This window comes from Pteropus medius, unplaced genomic scaffold (genome assembly GCF_902729225.1).
Source record: "Pteropus medius unplaced genomic scaffold, Ma_sr-lr_union100, whole genome shotgun sequence".
NCBI lineage: Eukaryota > Metazoa > Chordata > Mammalia > Chiroptera > Pteropodidae > Pteropus > Pteropus medius.
Window position 1 is genome coordinate 3,163,868 of NW_024342644.1, and position 19,752 is coordinate 3,183,619.

The 19,752-nt window shown below is 38.5% G+C and overlaps 1 protein-coding gene across 2 annotated transcripts; it reads right to left on the minus strand.

The window, feature by feature from the left end:
* Positions 1 to 702: 702 nt before the first annotated feature.
* ID4 (inhibitor of DNA binding 4) lies at positions 703 to 4,102 on the minus strand. Of its 2 annotated transcripts, XM_039866468.1 has the most exons (4): positions 3,559 to 4,101; positions 3,223 to 3,526; positions 2,750 to 2,808; positions 703 to 2,199 (listed from the first exon to the last, which is right to left on the minus strand). In XM_039866468.1, exons 1-4 carry the CDS (start codon positions 3,661 to 3,663, stop codon positions 2,089 to 2,091), a joined length of 579 nt encoding a protein of 192 aa, XP_039722402.1. In that variant the 5' UTR covers positions 3,664 to 4,101; the 3' UTR covers positions 703 to 2,088. The 2 variants fall into 2 exon arrangements, with proteins under 2 accessions (XP_039722402.1, XP_039722403.1); XM_039866469.1 differs by having other exon boundaries at positions 3,223 to 4,102.
* Positions 4,103 to 19,752: the final 15,650 nt, after the last annotated feature.

Here is a 19,752-nt window from a genome sequence, read left to right on the forward strand (position 1 = left end):
ATAAAAAGGAGGAATTGTCCCTTTTTTAATCACAAAGAACGCAATCGTTAGAATTCTTCAGATTTGAAATTCCAGCAGTGTTCTTGTGTTTTCAAACTCTTGATGTGTGACAAGAATGAGTAACATAAAAATAAAAATAAACCTCATTTAAACAAGCAGCCTTTTGACTTTATAAGGCTCAACATCAAATACATCAAATTCTAAAAATACCTAAGACCAGTAAAATATCAAAACTGAAGGGATAACATGCTGAGGATAGGACAGATTTTTAAAACATTTTATTCGAACCCAGTAGTATTAATTTTGTTCATTTCTGTTGAGACATTACCACTTCAACTGACTGCTAGGGACCATGGTATTTCATATTCATATACATATTTGACTTTGACCTCATAAAAAGTCCCTTGGGTCTATAATACTTTTATTCTTGTATAATCTAAAACAAATCCTTTCCTTTTAAAAATCAAACAGACCACGTTATACACACAGTTGACTATTTACAAAGCACCCAATTAAATCCTACTTAATTCTCTCTCACTCTAAAAATTCTATCTAACTGGCGTGTGAAGTACTGATCACATTAAATTCATAATGTTCACAAGCCCTAATAGTACTATTTAACCTAGAAAATATTACCTTCTTTAGAGAGAAGAGAAAGTCTTAAAACATAAGTATAAAGTTTTGAAGAAATGAGGCCAGAAATCACAGTACAAGACAGATAAATCTACTTTAATATTCACATGTAAAAGTTACACATCACAAGAAGTTAGACAGTAGTTTACCGGTAACTAACATAGCTATAGTGAAAATCATTTTTATAAAAAAATAATCTAGATGCGGTCATCAGAATTTTTGGTCTACTTAAGTTAATGTTTGAAGATCGACTTTTATCCCTGCTTGAAGGATTTGCCATTATGCCTTTTCATTTTTTTTTTTTTCTCTCACTGTTGCCTATTAATATTCTTTGGAGGAAAGAAAGCAGAAAGTGTTCATTTCCAGGAGATTGTCCTTTGGTAGCAAGCAGAGAACATTTTTCATTTCTATGATTTAAATAATCTGTACAAACATGAAACTTTAGTGACATTAAGCTTTAGTGTAAAATGAAGAATGATGAGCATTTTTTCACTTTGATGAGACAGATTTCATAAACTCCTTAAAGATCTAAGCATTTCTCCATCTTATATTCAAAATCATTCAGAATCCATTTTGACCTCAATTTAAAAACAAACACTTACTCTTTATATATTACACTATCAAACCCTGTACTTAAAAACTGATAAAGTATATTTCCAAGTGTATGCTTCAAATACAAAGATTTCAATCCAAGTTAAAGAAAAGACATTTGAATGGACTCAGGGCAAGTTTATTTTGTGATTAAACATTTCATGCAGTCATGCAGGACCACTAGCTATAACTGTTACTTCCGATTCTACACGATACTGCGTAAAACAAAAACAAATTAAAAGCCAGGCCAAACAGAAAAGACATTCAAAATATCAAGAGCTCTGCAATTGAGCCAAAAAATAATTTTCCAAAAGAAATATTCCCATAGATTAAAAAAACACACACATAATATTTACAAAAAAATATTTAATTAAAAATATCTTATAATTACAGTCGTCTATTAAAGCATATACTTTCTCACACTTATAGAACATCTCTATATATACATGGTATGAAATGTCACTCAGTTATCTATACAATATGTAACATTCTTGCAGAGAAAAGAAAGTTCCCTGCCCCGTTGTAATCATCTATTTTAAACAATAGATGTAAAGAAAAAAAAATATCTACAATGCTCTGGTATATTAGTAAAGCTTCAACAAAAACTGAGCTCCTTGGTCACAAGTAGGCTTCTAAAGTCGGATTTACTCTTGACCTTCTATTTATCAGTCCTGTTACACTTAAGCTTAAAAGTTAAACTGCACCTCCAAAAACACAGAAATGTACAATTCACAGCGGTTATAAATCAAGACACAAAAGAGAATACGGATGTAGAATGTTTATGAACGTGCAAGAAAAAAAAAAACGGGATGAAAGTTTTTTCTTTCCCCTCTCTCTCTCTTGGAATGATGGATGAAAACGTTTCTAGGATTTGTTGATGTTTTCTCCTTTTCCTCCAGTGCCTTTTTTTCCTCTAACTTCTGCTCTTCCCCCTCCCTCTCTAGTCTCCTGGCTCGGGCTCAGGCGGCTGCACACCTGTGGAAGAGGAATGAATAGAGGGGGTGTGGGAACCTTGCCGCTGCAGACTAACTGGCGCCACCGACCAAACTCAAGACATGCTTGATCAACAACCCAAAACAAACCACCAGGTCAGACAACACCCGCAGCCTGCGGCCGGCCAAGGACCCAGCAGGCAGCTGCGGGCCCCCCGGGAAACCCAGGGAGGGGACCCACTCCTGGGCCCAGCCCGCGTCCTCATTAGTGGGTGTTAGACTACGCGGGGAGACATCGGGCCGTTTCCACGCCCTCAACTGGAGGAAGGCAGTTAGAGCCCTCGGGTCACCGGGGAGGCACAGGGATGGCGGGGACAGGAGCTGATCTGTATCCATTTAGAGTGAAACCCCAGTTAACTAAAGCGAAGTACGGGTTCAAGTGCTAACTGGGTGAGAGGAGGGGTGTCCGGCTCCTTGGTAGTTTGCCCTCAGAAATGGTGGGGGCAAAGAACACTGCGGTGCCTGGCACCGGAAGCCCCGGAGGAACAGCGTCTCCGGTGATCGGCTGCTCCAGCAGGGAAAGGCGCGCTCACCTGGACAGCGCGGCTCAGCGGCACAGAATGCTGTCGCCTTGCTTGTTCACGGCGCCGGCCTGGAACAGCAAGGGAACACCAAGGGAAAGGTTAACATACACAAACACCGCACTCGTCACGGTCCTGGATTCGTTCTTCGAAACCGGGCTGATGCGCGGATGCCCCCACCCCAGCCTACAGCCCTGAGGACCCCTCCACTCCTCGGGCACAGACTGGACTTGACAGCCCAGGCTGCGCCCAGCCCCAGTGCCGCCCCGTGCTTTGACCCGAACCCGCGCTCATTGCGCCCAGCCTGACGCTGGCGGCTCCATGAGCCGGGAGAAGGGGTGTGTGTGAATCGGGGCGGGAGGGGGGGGTGCTGTCATTCTCGATCACCCCGGTTTCAAGGAAGGAGAGCCCTCGCAGCCGGCCACCCCGCCACCGCCCTCCTGGATCCCTGCGGCGTCCGCCCCGGCCGGCACCCGGCCTCTCACCGGGTCCGTGTTGAGCGCCGTGAGCGGGGTCCGCGGCGGCGCGGCTGGACAGGTCCCGGCCGGGTGGTGCTGTGGCGCCGGCGGGGGCGGCTGCCTCAGCAGAGCCGGGTGCGTCTCCAGCGCCAGCTGCAGGTCCAGGATGTAGTCGATAACGTGCTGCAGGATCTCCACTTTGCTGACTTTCTTGTTGGGCGGGATGGTGGGCACCAGCCTTCGCAGGCGGCTGTAACAGTCGTTCATATCGCACTGCAGGCACAGCGCCGGCTCGTCGGCCGCCGCCTCGGCCGCTTTGCAGCGCGCGGCCGCAGCCGCCGCGGCTGCGGCCGCTGAGCCGCCCAGGCTGTGGCCGTGTTCAGCCAAGCAGCGCAGCGCCAGCTCCCCGCCGCCGCAGCCCGACGGCGCCTTTCGGCCGGAGGGGCGCACCGGGCTCACCGCCTTCATCGCGCGCGCCCTGCGCCCTGCGCGAGCGGACCCGCTGGGGCGAGCGAGAGAGGCAGGCAAGCGCCGGGCCCCCGCCCGCGGCCGGTTCCGCTCCCCTTGCCTACAAGCCCGGCGCGCTCGGTCCGCGCTCCGGGCACCGCGAAGCTGCCAGCGATCCCGCGCCCAACAATTGACGGGAGGGTCGCTCCGGGTTTTGCTCAGTGGGATGGATCTCTGCTCAGTGGGCGACGCTCGGCCGGGATCAAAAGGCAAAATAAAAAATCAAAAGCACCGGAAGGAAAGCAGCCCACCGGGTCCCTAGTCACTCCCTCCGGAGCTCCGACTACAGCCGGGCCGCCGCCGCCGCAGCAGCAGCCGCGCTCCCGGTTGCCGGAGGTTTCCCGGCTCCGAGAACTGACTCACAACCGCACCTCCTCCCTGCTCTCGCCCGCCTTGCCGCGCAGCTATATTTATAGAGCCGCGCGCCCCGGGGGCGGGGCCAGCGAGCTGGCCGGGTCCCCGAGCCAGCCGAGCCGAGCCGGGCTGGGCGCGCGGGCGGGCGCGCGGAGGGAGGTGGCGAGGGCGGAGGCTCCCGGCGGTGCTCGGGGAGGAGGGGGAGTTGGGGGGGCAAAGGCAAACCTGAGGGAGGGGGGTGGGCGGGGGGGTCGGGAGTGACAGCCAATCATAGGGACTTGTGCCTCACAGGGGAATGATGCCTGGGGCCAATAATCTGGGGGCTGGGCCTCCGGATCCCAAGGTCAACTGGCCTAAATCATGAGAAAAAGAGAGCTGGGTGGGAGCCGGGCCAGGGTTGGTGTTTGCTCTAGGGAGGCGAAAGAGGGAGAAGTTCCTACGAAGAACTGCGGGAATGTGCGGCTGGAATTCATTCTCCCCCGGCTTAGGCTGCTGAGGGAATGGTGGGCCCTGCTTGAGGATATCCTGTCATCCATAATAGCGTGGCGCCTAGGGACCCTCTGCCACCTATCACTCCATCACTGAGATTGTGGTGCCTTAAGAAGGACGCTGTTCAAGAAAGCACGTTTCTTCTGTTCTGTATTTTACCTTCTCCCTTTCACAATTGTCGAAACCAGAACGATGGAATGAAATGTGTAGCCTTTCCGTTTTCTTTTTTAAAAAGGTTAAAGCTTACCTAAAAAGGGAAAGAAAGCCAAACGCAGAGTTTTGGTGAAAGGACATGTAAATAAAACAAAAACGTAGTAGGATTTTTCTTTTGCCCAGCTAATGCAAAAGTGGGCTCAAGAAATGCATTGCCTTGAGCATTAAATTAGAGCATGTAAATATTAAAAATGCATGGACACAGAGTATTTAAAATTCCACCATGACATATAATATTAATCTGTTTGATGTAAAATTCATACCTGTAACAATGTAGGCCATTAATGCACTGCCTCACGTATGTCAGCGCATCCTACTTTCAATAAGATTCTTAGAATATCCAGAATCTCCTCCTATTGCAACAAAGCATTAAAATTCACACTTCTAGTCCCTGGAGTCCTGTTTGGGCCCCACCCTGCAGAAAAGTCTGCTGATTAAGGAGGTTTCTATGTTAGATTTCTAATGGAAAAGCTGTCCTTCAAAGGTTCAAAACAAAATTGCACAATGAACTTTGATAGGGCCTTGTGTGAATTCTTAGAAAAAAAACCCTTCAGATGAGAAAAGAGCATAAAAACTCGCAGTTAGTGGGGACATGAATGTTGAGTGCCTTCACCCTGTAAACCTTCCCATCTTTAAAGAAGCTAAGAGATGAATTAAGTCAAGAATTTTCTTCATTCTTGTACGTGGTGTAGGTTGGCGCCTGCATTTTTATAGATAATTGAAAGAATGATATTTAGACCTCCTCTCTTCCTGTCTACCCTCTGTAAGGAAATCCTCCCTTTCTTCCCAGAACTGAGATACCTGCAGCAGGCATGTGTTGCATTTAGCCACATGGGTACTTTATGACTATTGCACTATTTCCCCAGAGCACATTCCTCTTTACTGATGAAATGAGGAGTAACTATTTAATGCTGGTTTCACAGGTAGGTGCAGCCACCCTCTTCTTCCCTAATCCTTATACATTACTGCCTCTAATAGTTGTTTGGAAAGAAGTGACATTCTCTTTTACTTAATGTGCATACATAGATGGTCTGCATACACACTTATCAAGAAAAGCAGAATTTAAGACCCAAAAGAACAGCTTTTTTTTCTAAATACAGGCGTAGTTTTATATACTCTTAAATTAATATAAATACACACAGAGAGAATATTGTCATTTTAGATAGAAAGTTGGTCAAGGGAGCACTAGCGGGTATAAACTATTATTTTGGAACCAGTCATTACAGCACAAATGATGATAAGAAATGAATATGTGTACAGACATTTTGTTCCATTGATTTTTTTCTTTCCTAGATTTTAAAAATTGCTCTAAAATTTAAAACCTAAGATCTTTTTCTGTTTAAAAAAATTTAACCATGCTAATATGCCCAGGGCACACTCACATTGTAAAATTTCACATATTTTAACTTGACTAAAATTAAAATTTCAGTTTTAAATAGGTGACACAAAGGGACAATCATATTCATCTTTGCTAAATCTCAGAGAGCCATGGCCTGGGTGTGGCAAGTGCCAAACGCCTAAGTTTCAGGTTTTGTTGGAGTTGCTCTCTGTGACTGGCTCAAAACCAGAAAGGCTGAGTTACTGTCAGGGGTAAGTTCAAAGGAATGTACCCTGGCCACATAAACAAGAACACCCAATGTGATCCCAAATCCTGCCAGCGGAGCAGGCAGATGCAATTATTGTATTACTCTTTTTGAAGGTTGGAAAGCACAAAGACATTAAAAATTAAAGGGCTACGTAAAACACTATACAGTAGAAATAAAGCATAAGGTCCTGTGCTTTTTGGTCCCTGAAACCAGAGAGTACCAAGGGCTACGTAATGTATACTTTTCATTCTTAGACACAGTCACTTAATGTGACGTCAAAGCTGAAGTTACAAAAGACTCTCAGCACTGACAGTTCAAAACAGAATTTACTCAGCAATTACCAGCTTTTGGAATAACATTATAAACTACATTATTTCTACCATGCAAAGAAGGAAATTTAGTTTCCCACGACTCTTCCTTTTACATCAAATGCTTCACTTGCAATTGTAAAAATAAGCTGGGCTAGCCAAAAGCCCTTTGCCATGAAAGCACTAGAGACTACCAGAATGTTCTTCAATGGGAAGCTGGGATGAAATATTCATAGAATTGCCAGGAAGCCCTGGTGACCAGAGTCATGTGTACACCCCTCCTTGAGACAAAGAGGTCTGCAGCCCTTTCTTGGGATACATTGTGGATGCTAATCAGACCCTTGCTGAACTGCAACACCCAGGCTCTCAGAATTCACAATCGCCCTGTGTTTACATGACGCAAGGGTATCCAAGCATATTGTGCTATTCAGTCCAAATGCCTTTTTAGGACTTGATACTTCTTTCTCCTGGCTGGCAGTGGAACAGTGGGTGGGCTCAGACATACAGATAAACATGAGCGTTCCCATGCCTTGGTCCCTTTCTAGATGTAAGTGGTCACTAAAGGAGGCACATGCATTCCTTCCAGGCATAAAAAACCACTATGTACTCTGCAGGACTGTCCTTTGCTCCAAAAGAGTAAATTGGGCAATGTGGCAATTCAAGCTCAAGGCTGCTTTATCTGGCACTAGGCGTTTCACATTTACTCGTGCTACCCTTGGATTGCTGATACCAGTCCCAGAAGCACTGATAACCTCTTGGTTAGCCCAGTCTTAGAAAAGGTCTATAAGAAGGGGATGTTATACATTGAATAGAGCTGGACAGATGTGGCCATCAAAAATGCTTACATCAGTGGTTTTAAAGGTAGTCTGTTGAAAGAAAAAATAGGTGATTCTTAAAAAGCCCTCCTTGGACAGATTAAGGACAGAAAATGAAAAGAAAGATATATCATTTGTTTCTACCTTAGGAGATGCAAAGAGCCAGAGCTCAAAAGTCAGACAGCCTGGGTTCCAATTTTGGCTCCTTGTTTTACGTCATTAAACTGGATTTTTAAATTCCTGTGCCTTTAATATATGAAAGGAGGATAAAATTGTATTTACTTTATAAAGTGTTCTTATATATATAAGAACTTGTATAAATTTCTTAGAACAGTGTCTAGCACATAAGAGGTGAGCAAACAGTGTTAAAATTTGTTATTTTTGGCAAATATTTACCAGTCTGTGGCTTGTCCTTTCATTCACTTAAAAATCTTTTGAGAGCAGAATTTTAAAATTTTTATTAAAAATTTATCAATTTTTTATTTTATAGATCACATTTTTCATATTGTATCTATCTAAGAAAACTTTGCATAACCCAAAGTAACAAAGGTTTTCTCCTACGTTTTCTTCTAAAAGTTTTGTAATTTGGGGTGCAGGGTTGGTTTCATGGGCATGCACCTTATGCAGTCACACAGATCCTGTGCTTAGAAGGACCCATGTTTGGTTTAATGCTCTGCTGTTACCATCTTGAAATTCTCAATAATTTTTGAAAAAGGATGCTTGCATTTTCATTTTGCACTGGGCCGCAAATTATGTAGTCAGTGCTGGTTCTATGTTTTATGTTTTGGACTGCCTTTGACCTCTGTTGAAAATTGTTTATGTGTACGTATGGCTCTATTTATGGCCTCTGAATTCTATTCAATTGGTCTGTTTGTCTGTTGTTATGTCACGACCATACAGTAGTGGTTACCATAGCTTTATAATAAATCTTGAAATCAGGTAGTGTTGATTGACCTCAGCTTTGTTCTTCTTTTTCAAAGTTGTTTTGGTAATTCTGGGTATGATGCATTTCATATGAGTAGTAGGGTCAGTTTGTGAATTTCTTCAAAAAAGAAATTGTGGGTAAAGGGAGTCAAATATATGGTGACAGAGGGAGGCTAGACTTTGGGTGGTGAGCACACAATGCAATATACAGATGATGTCTTATAAAATCGTACACTTGAAACTTATATAATGTTATTAACCAGTGTTACTCCAATAAATTTAATTTTTAAAAAATTTTATATACCCAGTGTGTATATGAAGAACTCTAAAACTCAATAATAAGAAAACAAACAACCCAATTAAACAATGGACAAAAGACTTGACCAGACATTCCGTTAAATGATATATACAAATGACAAATGAGCACATGAAAAGATGCTCGACATCAGTAGTCATTTGGGACATGATTCGAAACTACTATGAGATATTGCTACATACCCTCCAAAACTGCTAAAATTAAAAATACTGACCATACTAAATATTGGTGAGGATGTAGAACAACCAGAACTCTCTACACTATTGATGGGAATGTAAATTGAAGAAAACCACTTTGGAAAACAATTTGGCAGTTTTATAAAAAGTTAAACATACGCATACCATATGAACCATTCATTCTCCTGCTAGGTGTCTATTCAAGAGAAATAAAATCATATATCCAAGGGCCACAAGGGAGCATGAGGTAATGAAGGGGCATGAGAATGATGAATGTTTGTTATCTTGATTGTAGTAATGGTTTCACGAGCATATAATATGTCAACACTTATCAAGTTGTGCAATATATATATTATATATGCTAAATGTGGCTTATTATATGTCAGTTATATCTCTATAAGGCTTTTAAAAAGTATTAATTTTTAAAATTAACATTTGATCTCAGAAGAGTTCTTTCCCTGAATCCACCAATCTGTCCTTTAACTTCCATAAATAGGCATTTTATAGTCTCACTCTTTTTAAAACTCCATATAATATTGCACTCAGTCAGGTATCATAACATTTACTGAGGGCTGGTGAGATACCCTTAAAGCAGGCATGAGACATCTATTGAATTAATATTTTCAGCTGTCATGGTTATCATTAACATATTCAATCACTTGCTGGAAACGGACTATGTTAAAAACCACATCTACTCCTCCCTGTTTGGTATTGATCTGACATGGACTTGAGGCTCCTAGGAAGACCTAACCTGATTGTTTGAAATAGTTTTTTCTTTGAGCAAAAACTAAAGCCTTTTTCTGGTCTCTCATCTCTGTGCCTCATCCTATAGTAGCCTCTGCAGCCTCAATTACTTCACGTTAGCAGCTGCCTTGGAGCAAACACACACTGGGTGGAGAAGATAAGAAGTCTCATCGTTCTGCATTCTGGATGGCCTACCAGTTTTTCTTCTCCACCCTTTCCTTCTCAAGAAAATAATCAACCAGGATTGAATACATTCTACTGTCACTTCCAGAGCAGGGAGCAAAAATTTTCAATGAATATCATATTTTTGCTTCTAAAATCTTATTGGTCCATCTTTGTAGACTTGGATTCTCCATTTGGCAAGAGAAAGGATTCACAGGGATGAGGTGTAGATGAACTGCTTTAAAAGCCCCAGAAAAAGTAAGTAAGTAAACAACAGGAGACAGTACACTTGTGTATAATGGATACTCAGTGTCCACGGATGTCTATGCCTTTGTTTAAAAAGGTTTGCAATAGGCAAAGTGGCTATTAAGGTGTCAGAGAGACCAAGTTCTTGCTTTAACTCATCATTATCCTTTAGTAGAGAAATCCAAAGCAAGAATCAATATTATTTAAAAATTAATCTCAGTAGATATTGACATATATCTGCTACATTCAGTCTTTGCTAGATTTACATTGATGAAGGGGTTTTAGTTATATTTCCCTTTCTTTTAAAATGAATACAAAATAATCCCCAAATATAGAAAAATTATAATTAAATGTATTTTAACTACTTAGAGGGAAGACACTTAAATAAATAGTAAATCGCTTCTCATCTTGGAACTGAATGCTTTATAAATCCAGCACAATAAATCTGCCTTTGCTAAGAGAAAAAATTCCCATTCTTTTGATATCTAGGTCATGGTTCCTAAGAACAGATACAATGTTCAAGAAACAGTTGCATTTTTTTCTCTGAAGAGTAATTTTCCGAGACATTTTCGTAGATTTCACACAATTGTCGTTTGTTGTTGGAGGCTTGTGATGTCAACAAACTTTGTACCTACAGAAGAAAATGACTGTGGAAAGTAGACATACAACATGAAAACTCACTTGCGTGTGAAGTAATGAAAGTAGTGGATTTTTCTATTAGAAAAACATGTACAACAAAATACTTTAAAAATTAAAAAAATGCAGAATTAAAGGAAAAAGAGCTATTAACTTCGAACTTTATCAATGTTAGTAATTGTATATGAAAATAGTCTAGTTTAAATAGAACCATCCTTTGAAGAGAGGTTACAGGTAAAACTATTTTTCCTTGAATAGAATTAGATGACATTTATAATCTTTAAAGACTACAAGCCTTAATGAAATATTTTATTCTTAAAATATAACTGACAGAATACTTTAAAAATTTGATAAAGCACTTAGATAATACTTGGTCTGATGGAACCATATTTGCCATTTTAAGAGCATCTTGTTTATTAGGTCAACATTAATGTATGATTCTCTTCATTTGTTTTATGTTCTAAAAATGAGTAAAACACATATTATCAGGAAAAATAAGACCATTAACGTGACAGCACTGAAAAAAAAAATGCTACATATGTTGTCATTGAGGCTTCTGGGCATAAGATGGGCATTATATCAAAGAAACTTGTTGAAAACGCTTTAACATTGTTCATCAAACCATTATTCTGTTCTTATTGGGAATCTACAACCTGTAAGACAGAAAATGATTTTGTCTGGCCCCTTCCAACATTATCTGTCAACAATCTTCCCAGAACTGCCAACTCTAATCTCTGGTGAACACGGTCGGAAGAATGGTGATTCCTTCTTTTCATTCAACTTCTATCTAGGAAAAGTGTTCTCATATACCAATGAGATATATGAGTCAAACCTCTATATTAGGAATAATATCAAACCTAACTCTTCATCCCCACTTTTAAGGCTCTCTGTTAACTGATCCTTCTCCAAAACTATTCCAATTGAATACGAGTCAGTTCAAGGCAAACCTATACAAACATGGATTGCACATCTATTGCATGACAAGACTGGGTTCAAGAAAAATAAGTCCCTGTCCTTCATGGAGCTTGCTGCTTAGAAAATGGTTTAAATAAGTCAAAAAGTCATAGATGCAATATAATGAGTTCTGTGTAACAGTACAAGCATGTATGAGGCATGGTAGGGACAAAACCAAAGCTTGAGTCAAAGGAAATTTCAAAAAGGAAGTTATTTGAACTGGGTCTTGAAAGATGACTTCATTAGTGGAAGAAAGCTTTCCAGGTAGTGGGAATAGTATGTGCAGAAGGCTGGAGGGACGAAACTGCAGGGAGAATCTCCCTCGTTCTCTCTGCTTCACTTCAAACACTCAAATTTCATTTCCTTACATTCAGCTGGTACTTTCCTTCCTTGTCTCATAATAGTCTAAACCATGTTTCACTCTCCTTCCAATCCACAGCCACCGACTCTTTCAAAAACATTGCGGAACTTAGTGTAGCATGGCTTCCTCATACAGGAATCTATCATTAATTCCATGACTATAATTATTTAAAAGTAATATTATTGATTTTCTATTTTATAATAAAAGTATATATAAATTACAAAAAATTTCATACAGAAAAACATAAAGATAAAAGTAATAGTCTTGTACAAACACACACTTGGAAATAACCACTGTTAACATTTTGTTGTGCTTATCTCCCCATGCATATAGATATTATTTCTTGAACAAAGATTTTAATGTGCAATTTGTACTTCTTGGAAATCTAATTTTTCACTTCATATGGCATGGACATATTTCTATCTCTATTGTCACTTGTCTATCATAATTTTTATGGTTACATAGTATTGTAATATTTGGATGTGTCATAACCCATTTAACAAACTCTTTACTATAAATATTTTTATTGTTTCCAATTTTTTAATATGTATTATCATTACATCCGATGCACTTATTTCATCTCAATGTTACATGGCAGTTTGCATTTGTTGACATGTTACTGTGAAATTCTTTTCAAGGTCAGGATTATGTGTTTTAAATTTCCTACTAAGTCAAAAGCATCTTAGAGGCAAAGCCATTTCTTCCTTATCTTTTGCCACTTTCTGTCGGTTAGAGAATTATTCATACAGTAAGTGCTCAAAGGCTACTCAGGTGGGTTGGCACAATCTGTTAGGAAGACATGCTAATGAAGAGCTGTTCAGAGGTGACCTGCAGATTTTGCACATATTCAGTGAGTGGCTGGCCTGTTGAAATGGGAAGAGTAAGGGTCGGAGCAGAGGTAGTGGGTCAGCTGACATGCCAGAAAAGTTTTCGTTTGCTTAGCAGAAAAGGTTTAGGAAAGTTGCTAAAACTTTACATTATAAATTTGCTGGAAATTTCTTAAGTGAGGGAAGTGGTGGAAAGGAGAGGTCATGGGGTAAAAGGTAGAGCAAGTGGTCTGCATGAGCAAGAACAGGAACTGTTATGCACACAATGAGTCTAATCATGTCGGTGCTTCTGCTCCTGTTGATCCTCTCTCTATTCAGGGTTCTAGGCCGAACTTCTCATTTTTTTTCCTTCAACTCTTTATTATCTTGTTCTATCATCTCCTACAAACAGAATTTAAATGCAGTTACAAATAAATTTGACAATGAAGTTTATGTTCTCTCTACATACCAACTATCATTATGTTCACCCACGTTGACCCAAACCTTTTTATTCTCTTAGGTCAAACCTGTTTTCTTCGGAAGTTTGTAGTGACCACCAATGGCAAAAGGTAAACAACCTGTTCTATTGGTAAAAATGTAAATGAGGAAAAAGTAAATAGAAAAGACAAACTTTTTTTAAACTTTTTAAAATTAAATTTATTGGGCTGACATTGGTTAATAACGTTATGTAAGTTTCAAGTATACAATTCTATAATACATCATCTGTATATTTCACTGTGTGCTCACCACCTAAAATCTAGTCTCCTTCCGTCATCATATATTTGACTCTCTTTACTCTCTTCATCTTCCCCCCAACCCGTCTTCCTCTCTGGTAACCACCATGTTGTTATCTATGTCTATGAGTTTTTTTTTTATTGCTTTCGGTTTTATATCCCACATATGAGTAAAGTCATATGGTTCTTGTCCTTAGAAAAGTCAATTTTTATCAAATTTATTTGGAGATTCAGGTGTTCATTTATTTTATTGAACAACCAAATGCAGAACTATGTAACTTAAGTAGGCACAAGGAAGGGTCCGATTCAACACTATGCATTTAGAAATGATTGTTATCATAACGTCACCAATACGACTTATTTATTTTGGCAAAATTTGTCTTGGAATAGAAATGTCCTTAAAATAAAAATGATTCTTCATTTTCTCAATTGGAATATGATTAATGTTTTAACTTAGTTTAACTTATTGTTGATGAGACAGCATTCAGAAATCTATTATTTAATTTCTGAAAGAGCGAGAAATAGTAATAGCATAGCACTCTTTCTACATTCTGCCATAGTATGTTTGCTGAGCCATCAGATTCCCAAGACATCTTTATATCTGTGCTGCTGAACTAAAAAAGAGTAATTATTATTTTATTAAAATGGTGGTTCTAAGATCTTTACCACAGGTGTTATAAGGCAGCTTCTTCCTTCTGACTTGAGCAACTAAATTTTAAAAAAATATATATTATCTATCTTTTGAAACAGAATTATTTCAAAAAATGGGAAGTAGTAGCCACAGTTCTACCTCTGCTGTTCTCGTCAATTTTCAGACAATTTCAGAGTTCATGGGTGAGTAAACAGGTGGAGAAAGTATTGTAGCCATCTCCAAAGATAGTTTTTCAGTAGTCCATCAACTTGCTAGTGGTATGGTACATGGCAGAGAAGGGAAATTGGGTGAAGGTCTTCCTGTTCTCATTACCTTGTGAATAAAAATCACAGTCGAGGTATGGCTTCTCTTGGCTGTTTAATTTTTATAATTCTACCAGTGATTGTAATACATGCTGAACAAAGTCTATTTTACAACTGACAGAAAAATTTCAGTTAGTGATTGGGAAGTATCTGGGCACTAAATATCTCTAAACAAACTTCAGAGATAACAGAAAAGAAAACATGAGGGTGGGGGCAGAAATCCAGGTCCGGCATTTAGGAATGTAAGTATAAGGAGGCGAAAAATAGTAGAAATGGAACTTTAAACCAATGAGCTACTTTAACAACAATCTAGTCATGATCACACTAGAACATGATACATTTACTAAATAAAAAGAATTTTCCCCATGTTTACATATTTAAAGCAGAATATAATGATCTGAGTAGGAAGTTGGACTGGAAATTATCTAGGTCCCTTCCTAATGCAACTTTCTATGAGTTCATGGCATTCTTACATCATTATTCCCTCTTAATTTCCAATCTCCAATTACCTTTGCAATTATAGTTTTAGTAAAATGATTCGCTGGTCTTCACTTCTAAATGCCTAATAACACTTTAGTACAAGCAGCAAAAAAATTAACAGGCACCTTAGTGATGAAATTATTTGGCTTATGTCAATAATACCGATATTTCATCTAGCAAGAGATTTAGCAGTTATTTTAAAGCATTATTTTAGCATGCTTTGTATATTACATCGAGCATAAGAATCTCATCTGCAACTTAGAAGATGTTTATATTCATGTAGTGGCTGTGTTTCTGAAATACAAAGTATGACTCTATATTATCAATTCTGATTTCCATAAGTCGTCTAAGAAAACTAGTCTCATTACACTATGGTCTTATTGCACAGATGAATTCTGGTTATCTTCCACATTTTTATGGACTTTTTTTTCTAGGAAGTAGTGTATATATAGTTCTAAAAAGAATTTGCAACAGCTCACCTCATAAACAACAGTGCATTGTTAAAGTCAATCTTCTAATTAAAGCAAGGAATTTAATAGCCAGTTTCTCTATAACTATATTACTTGGGGTTCACTACTTAGGGAAGTGCATGCATTCACTTGTTCATTTCTTTGAATACTTAAGATACTTAAGCCCTGAGGTGGCTTGAATCCATCATGTTATCACTCATCATTATCTACCAATTTATATTAGGTCCTTCTAGGAGAAATAGAAGGACCTAATATAAATTGGTAGATAATTGGAGATTTAAACCTTTATAATAATATACATTTTTTATTCTGATCAACAGATTCTAGAGAATTATACTCTGCAAATATGGATTATTTTAAAGATGTAGTAAGATAAATCTCTCTTTCGCCATCTTAAAAAAACACTACTAGAAGTGATGGCATTGATGAAAAGGTAGGGATTCGAAATAGACTAACATCGTTTCCCAAATGTTAGTGTGCAAAACAATCTTTCTGTGTGCTTGCTTAAAATACAGATATCTAGAAACCACCCCTAGTTATTGGGTGATTAGAATGCAATGATTCAAGGGCCACATTTTGAAAAATATTGGTCTAATCAATAGTAAGTATAATAATAAATTTAAAAATCAAACACTGTACATATGAAATTTCATTAAGCCTATAGGTAAAGGTAGATCATTCAAGATGGAATATTTTGAGAGTTATCTATACAGAAATTTCAGGAGCTGACACACTATGAATGAGAATAAGTTGGGGAGGGAACAAAGTGAAGATAGATGTTGATGATGTTGATATGACGGTGTATAGTAGCTACCATTTTTGAACTGTGACTGTGTACTGGTCACTATGAAATGGCTTCTCATTAAAGATATCATTTAATTTTCACAGTCTTGAGAAGTATCAAAATAAAGGACTGAGTGAAATTAGCAGTTGCAATCAACAGAGTAAATGTAGATGAAGAATGTTAAAAGAGCAAAAGCAGTCAACTAGAGGCAAAGAGATTAATAATTTATATTGAGATCTATGCCTCAAAATATATGCATATACTCACTTTCAAAAGTCTAATCACTAATCACTTAAATACTAGTATACATGTGCATGCTATGTGTTCAAGCTTAGAATCAAGCCAGAGAAGGTTGGGGGAGAATTGACAAAAAATAAATACTGAAAAACAAAGATGAGCAGGGTAAACTGGTTTCCTAAATATGAACTCTTTAGAGTGAAAGGAGGAGTAGAATTCATCCAGCCAAGTTTCACTTTGGAAGAAAACTCTCAGTACGGTGTAACTATCGTGGCAGCTTGACATTACTATTTATCATAGCCAGCAAAGAGGAGGGTGGAGCCATTTTCTGACAATGAAAACTCTTCACAGAGTTTGGTGAGAAAATGAGCTCACTCCCTAAAAGATCGCAAAATTCAACAGAGTTATAAGCATGAAAAACATATTAACTCTAGTACTTTATTTTAAAATTGAAGTTACATAAAACAAATCATTTTATGAAGATGAATTATATAGCTTCTGTAATTAATAAGTTATCCAAGGATAAAATCAAAAGGTATAAACTTTCAGTTACAAGCAAGATGAATGAATTCTAGAAATCTGCAGATAGAGTACAACATAGAACTTCTAGTTAATAGTACTGTATTAAATACTTAAAGATTTGCTAAGAGAGTAGATATCATGTTAAGTGTTTTTATCACACATAATGATGATGATGATAAATAATTTAAAAGGGATTGGAAGAAACTTTTGGTGGTAATGAATATAGCGTAGATTGTAGTGATGGTTTCATGGATGTACACTTATCACCAAACTCATCAAGTTGGATATATTAAATATTTACATGAAAAAAAATCAGCTAATATGGAGGAAAATGCAAGTTATGATCTGCAAGATATTCCGAAAAACTCTTGGATTCCCAGCTCTAGAGAAGTGATGAAACCTGCAATCTACTCTAGCCATAGCTGTACCACTGACTGGGTGAGTCTAGTGTAATCTTTTCCTTTTCAGGTTCCCCATCTGTCAATGCACTGAGAAGCTAGAACTGATTAATCTATGAGGTTCTGCTCAACTCAAATATCCCATGCTTCTAATTAATTAAGTTGTTCATTTGGGGTCTTGTTTTCAAAAAGAATTAGGTTGCATGCCATCATGATTTACCTTCCCCAAGAATAATAACAATGCCCTCAAGCTAGTTTTAAAGCAATGGCCAATAGGATATTGTGAGCTGTAGTGGAGGAACCTCTGGCTGCTATGTTGACATCATTCTATGGAACATAAGAACAGAAGTAGGCAGGAGGCTACTTTAAAAAAAAAAAAAAATCAAAAAACAGGTTTTAACCAGGCTGATTTCAGCAGAGGTGATGAGAAGTAATTACATATATTTTAAATCTGTGGCCTGTAGAATTTGCCTATGAAATGAATGTGGGTTGTTAGGAGGAAGAGTAAAAAAATTCTGTACTTTTTGGTCTTAATACCTAGAAGGACAGAGTTGACATTTATTGATGGAGAATCCTGTGTGAGGAGCAGGGTTGGGAGAAGAACAGTTTAGTTCTTCTCATATTAAATTGAGATGCCTACTAAACATTCAAACTGAGATGTTGAACAGGTAATTAGATATCTAAATCTAGAGTTTAGGAGAGATGTTTGTACTGAAGATACAAATTTGGGAGTGATTATCTCCATATTAATGGTTCGTAAAACCCTAAGACTGGATAATGTCTTCTAGGGTGAGTGTAGCTAGAGAAAGGGGTCCAAGGGTCAAGTTCTGTATCACTGCAATGTTCAAAGGTTAAAAAGATGAGGAAGAAGCAACCAAGAGTGTGAGAAGTGACGAGTGAAAAAGGAAAGTCAGGGGAAGAAATCGTTTCATAAAGCAAGAAGTCCCTTAGTCAAGTCAAATGCTCTTAATATTGTGTAAGTTGGAAGAAGCCTCATGTACAAGGAAAAAACCCATTAGAAATGGGAGCCACCTTATCTACTTCATCTTCCACTTTATCCTTTGTTCCCTGGGACAGAAAGCATTGGAAAGAAGGAAGACTCTTTAATTTGACATATTCAGATATAGAGAAACATATCAACTTAGGTAAAACGTGTGTGTGTGTGTGTGTGTGTGTGTGTGTAATCACCTGCTTCTACATTCAGTCTACTAAGGCACCATGTAGTAATTTCTTCCAAGAAGAAATTTTGTTTTTCTGTGTTTTCAGTGACCTGATGGAGTTAATGCAGTTGAATGCATTGTAGAAAGATTTTTTTCAAAAATCCCTAAGTGAAAAAACTTTCTCTTTTTCTTACTCATCATTTGAATATGTTCCTATATTTCTTTGTAAACAAGATACATGAAATGAATGAATGAGCTCTAATAGAGTATTTATTGATTAAGGGACATATTTTGGGCTCAGTTTTGCACAGAGCTTTGTGGCATGCCCATAGTTGTCTGAGCACTCTCGTCAGCCAGCATACTTTGACGCTTATATCTGTCATTTAGAATACCTCTTATCTGCAGCCCTCCTTTCGGTTTGGACTATTCCAGATGAGGTGTTGCCAGGTGGTCTGTGAGGTTATCTGTACTTTCATACTTTTTCAGCTGTGGCAAGAAACGGCTCTGATAGATACCCAGAAATTCTGGTTATGAGTCTGGTCTTATTTGTCTGGTTGCTTTGTAGGGGTCAAGCAAAATTTTTCCCACTTAGGTCATTCTTACTGTTCCCTCCTCTATTTGATCTTCTTTGCCTGTGGATTTCAGAATCACATTTATAAACATGATATTTTCTCATATTCTCAGAATGTTCTTTTTGGTTGCTTTGAAGAGGCCCGTTTACTGGCCTGTGGTCTTGTAGAAGAGTGAATCACCTTATAATTTTATTATTAAACTTAGATGCTCTACAGTATAAGTTACGCAGCTACTTTTCTTAATTATCTGATATTTCAAGTCAGTGGATATTTAAGAATTTTGGTTCTCAGTTATGCAGATTGTACCTGAATAGGTGCTGACCATAAGAGCAGCCCAGTAAAACATTTCTCCTGATATGTTAAGCTGTGTCTTGTTTACTGACATTACCTAAAAACATCTGTTGTCGTAACATGATTTAACATTTCATTCTGATTCCAGTCACCTTAAATGCCACTAATGACAGTACGTCGAGTGTTTCCTTTTCCCCTTATCACATTAAATATTAATTTATAATAAAAAATATATTGTTTTCGTCTTTACTTCCTAAATTTTCCACAAGAAACATAAATTACTGGTACAAAAAATAAAAAGAAAGAAAAACACAAAAGAATTTCTATGGCAAATGTCTTTTTTATTTTATTTTTTTGC

What these genes read in the sequence shown, in the direction of transcription:
- ID4 (XM_039866468.1), bottom strand. Translation starts at nt 3,663, where the DNA reads ATGAAGGCGGTGAGCCCGGTGCGCCCCTCCGGCCGAAAGGCGCCGTCG. An exon ending in CTGAACACGGCCACAGCCTG is followed by an intron (nt 3,527 to 3,558) that starts GGCGGCTCAGCG and finishes CGCGGCGGCTGC; the next exon opens with GGCCGCGCGCTGCAAAGCGG. An exon ending in CGCTGAGCCGCGCTGTCCAG is followed by an intron (nt 2,200 to 2,749) that starts GTGAGCGCGCCT and finishes CCTCTTCCACAG; the next exon opens with GTGTGCAGCCGCCTGAGCCC.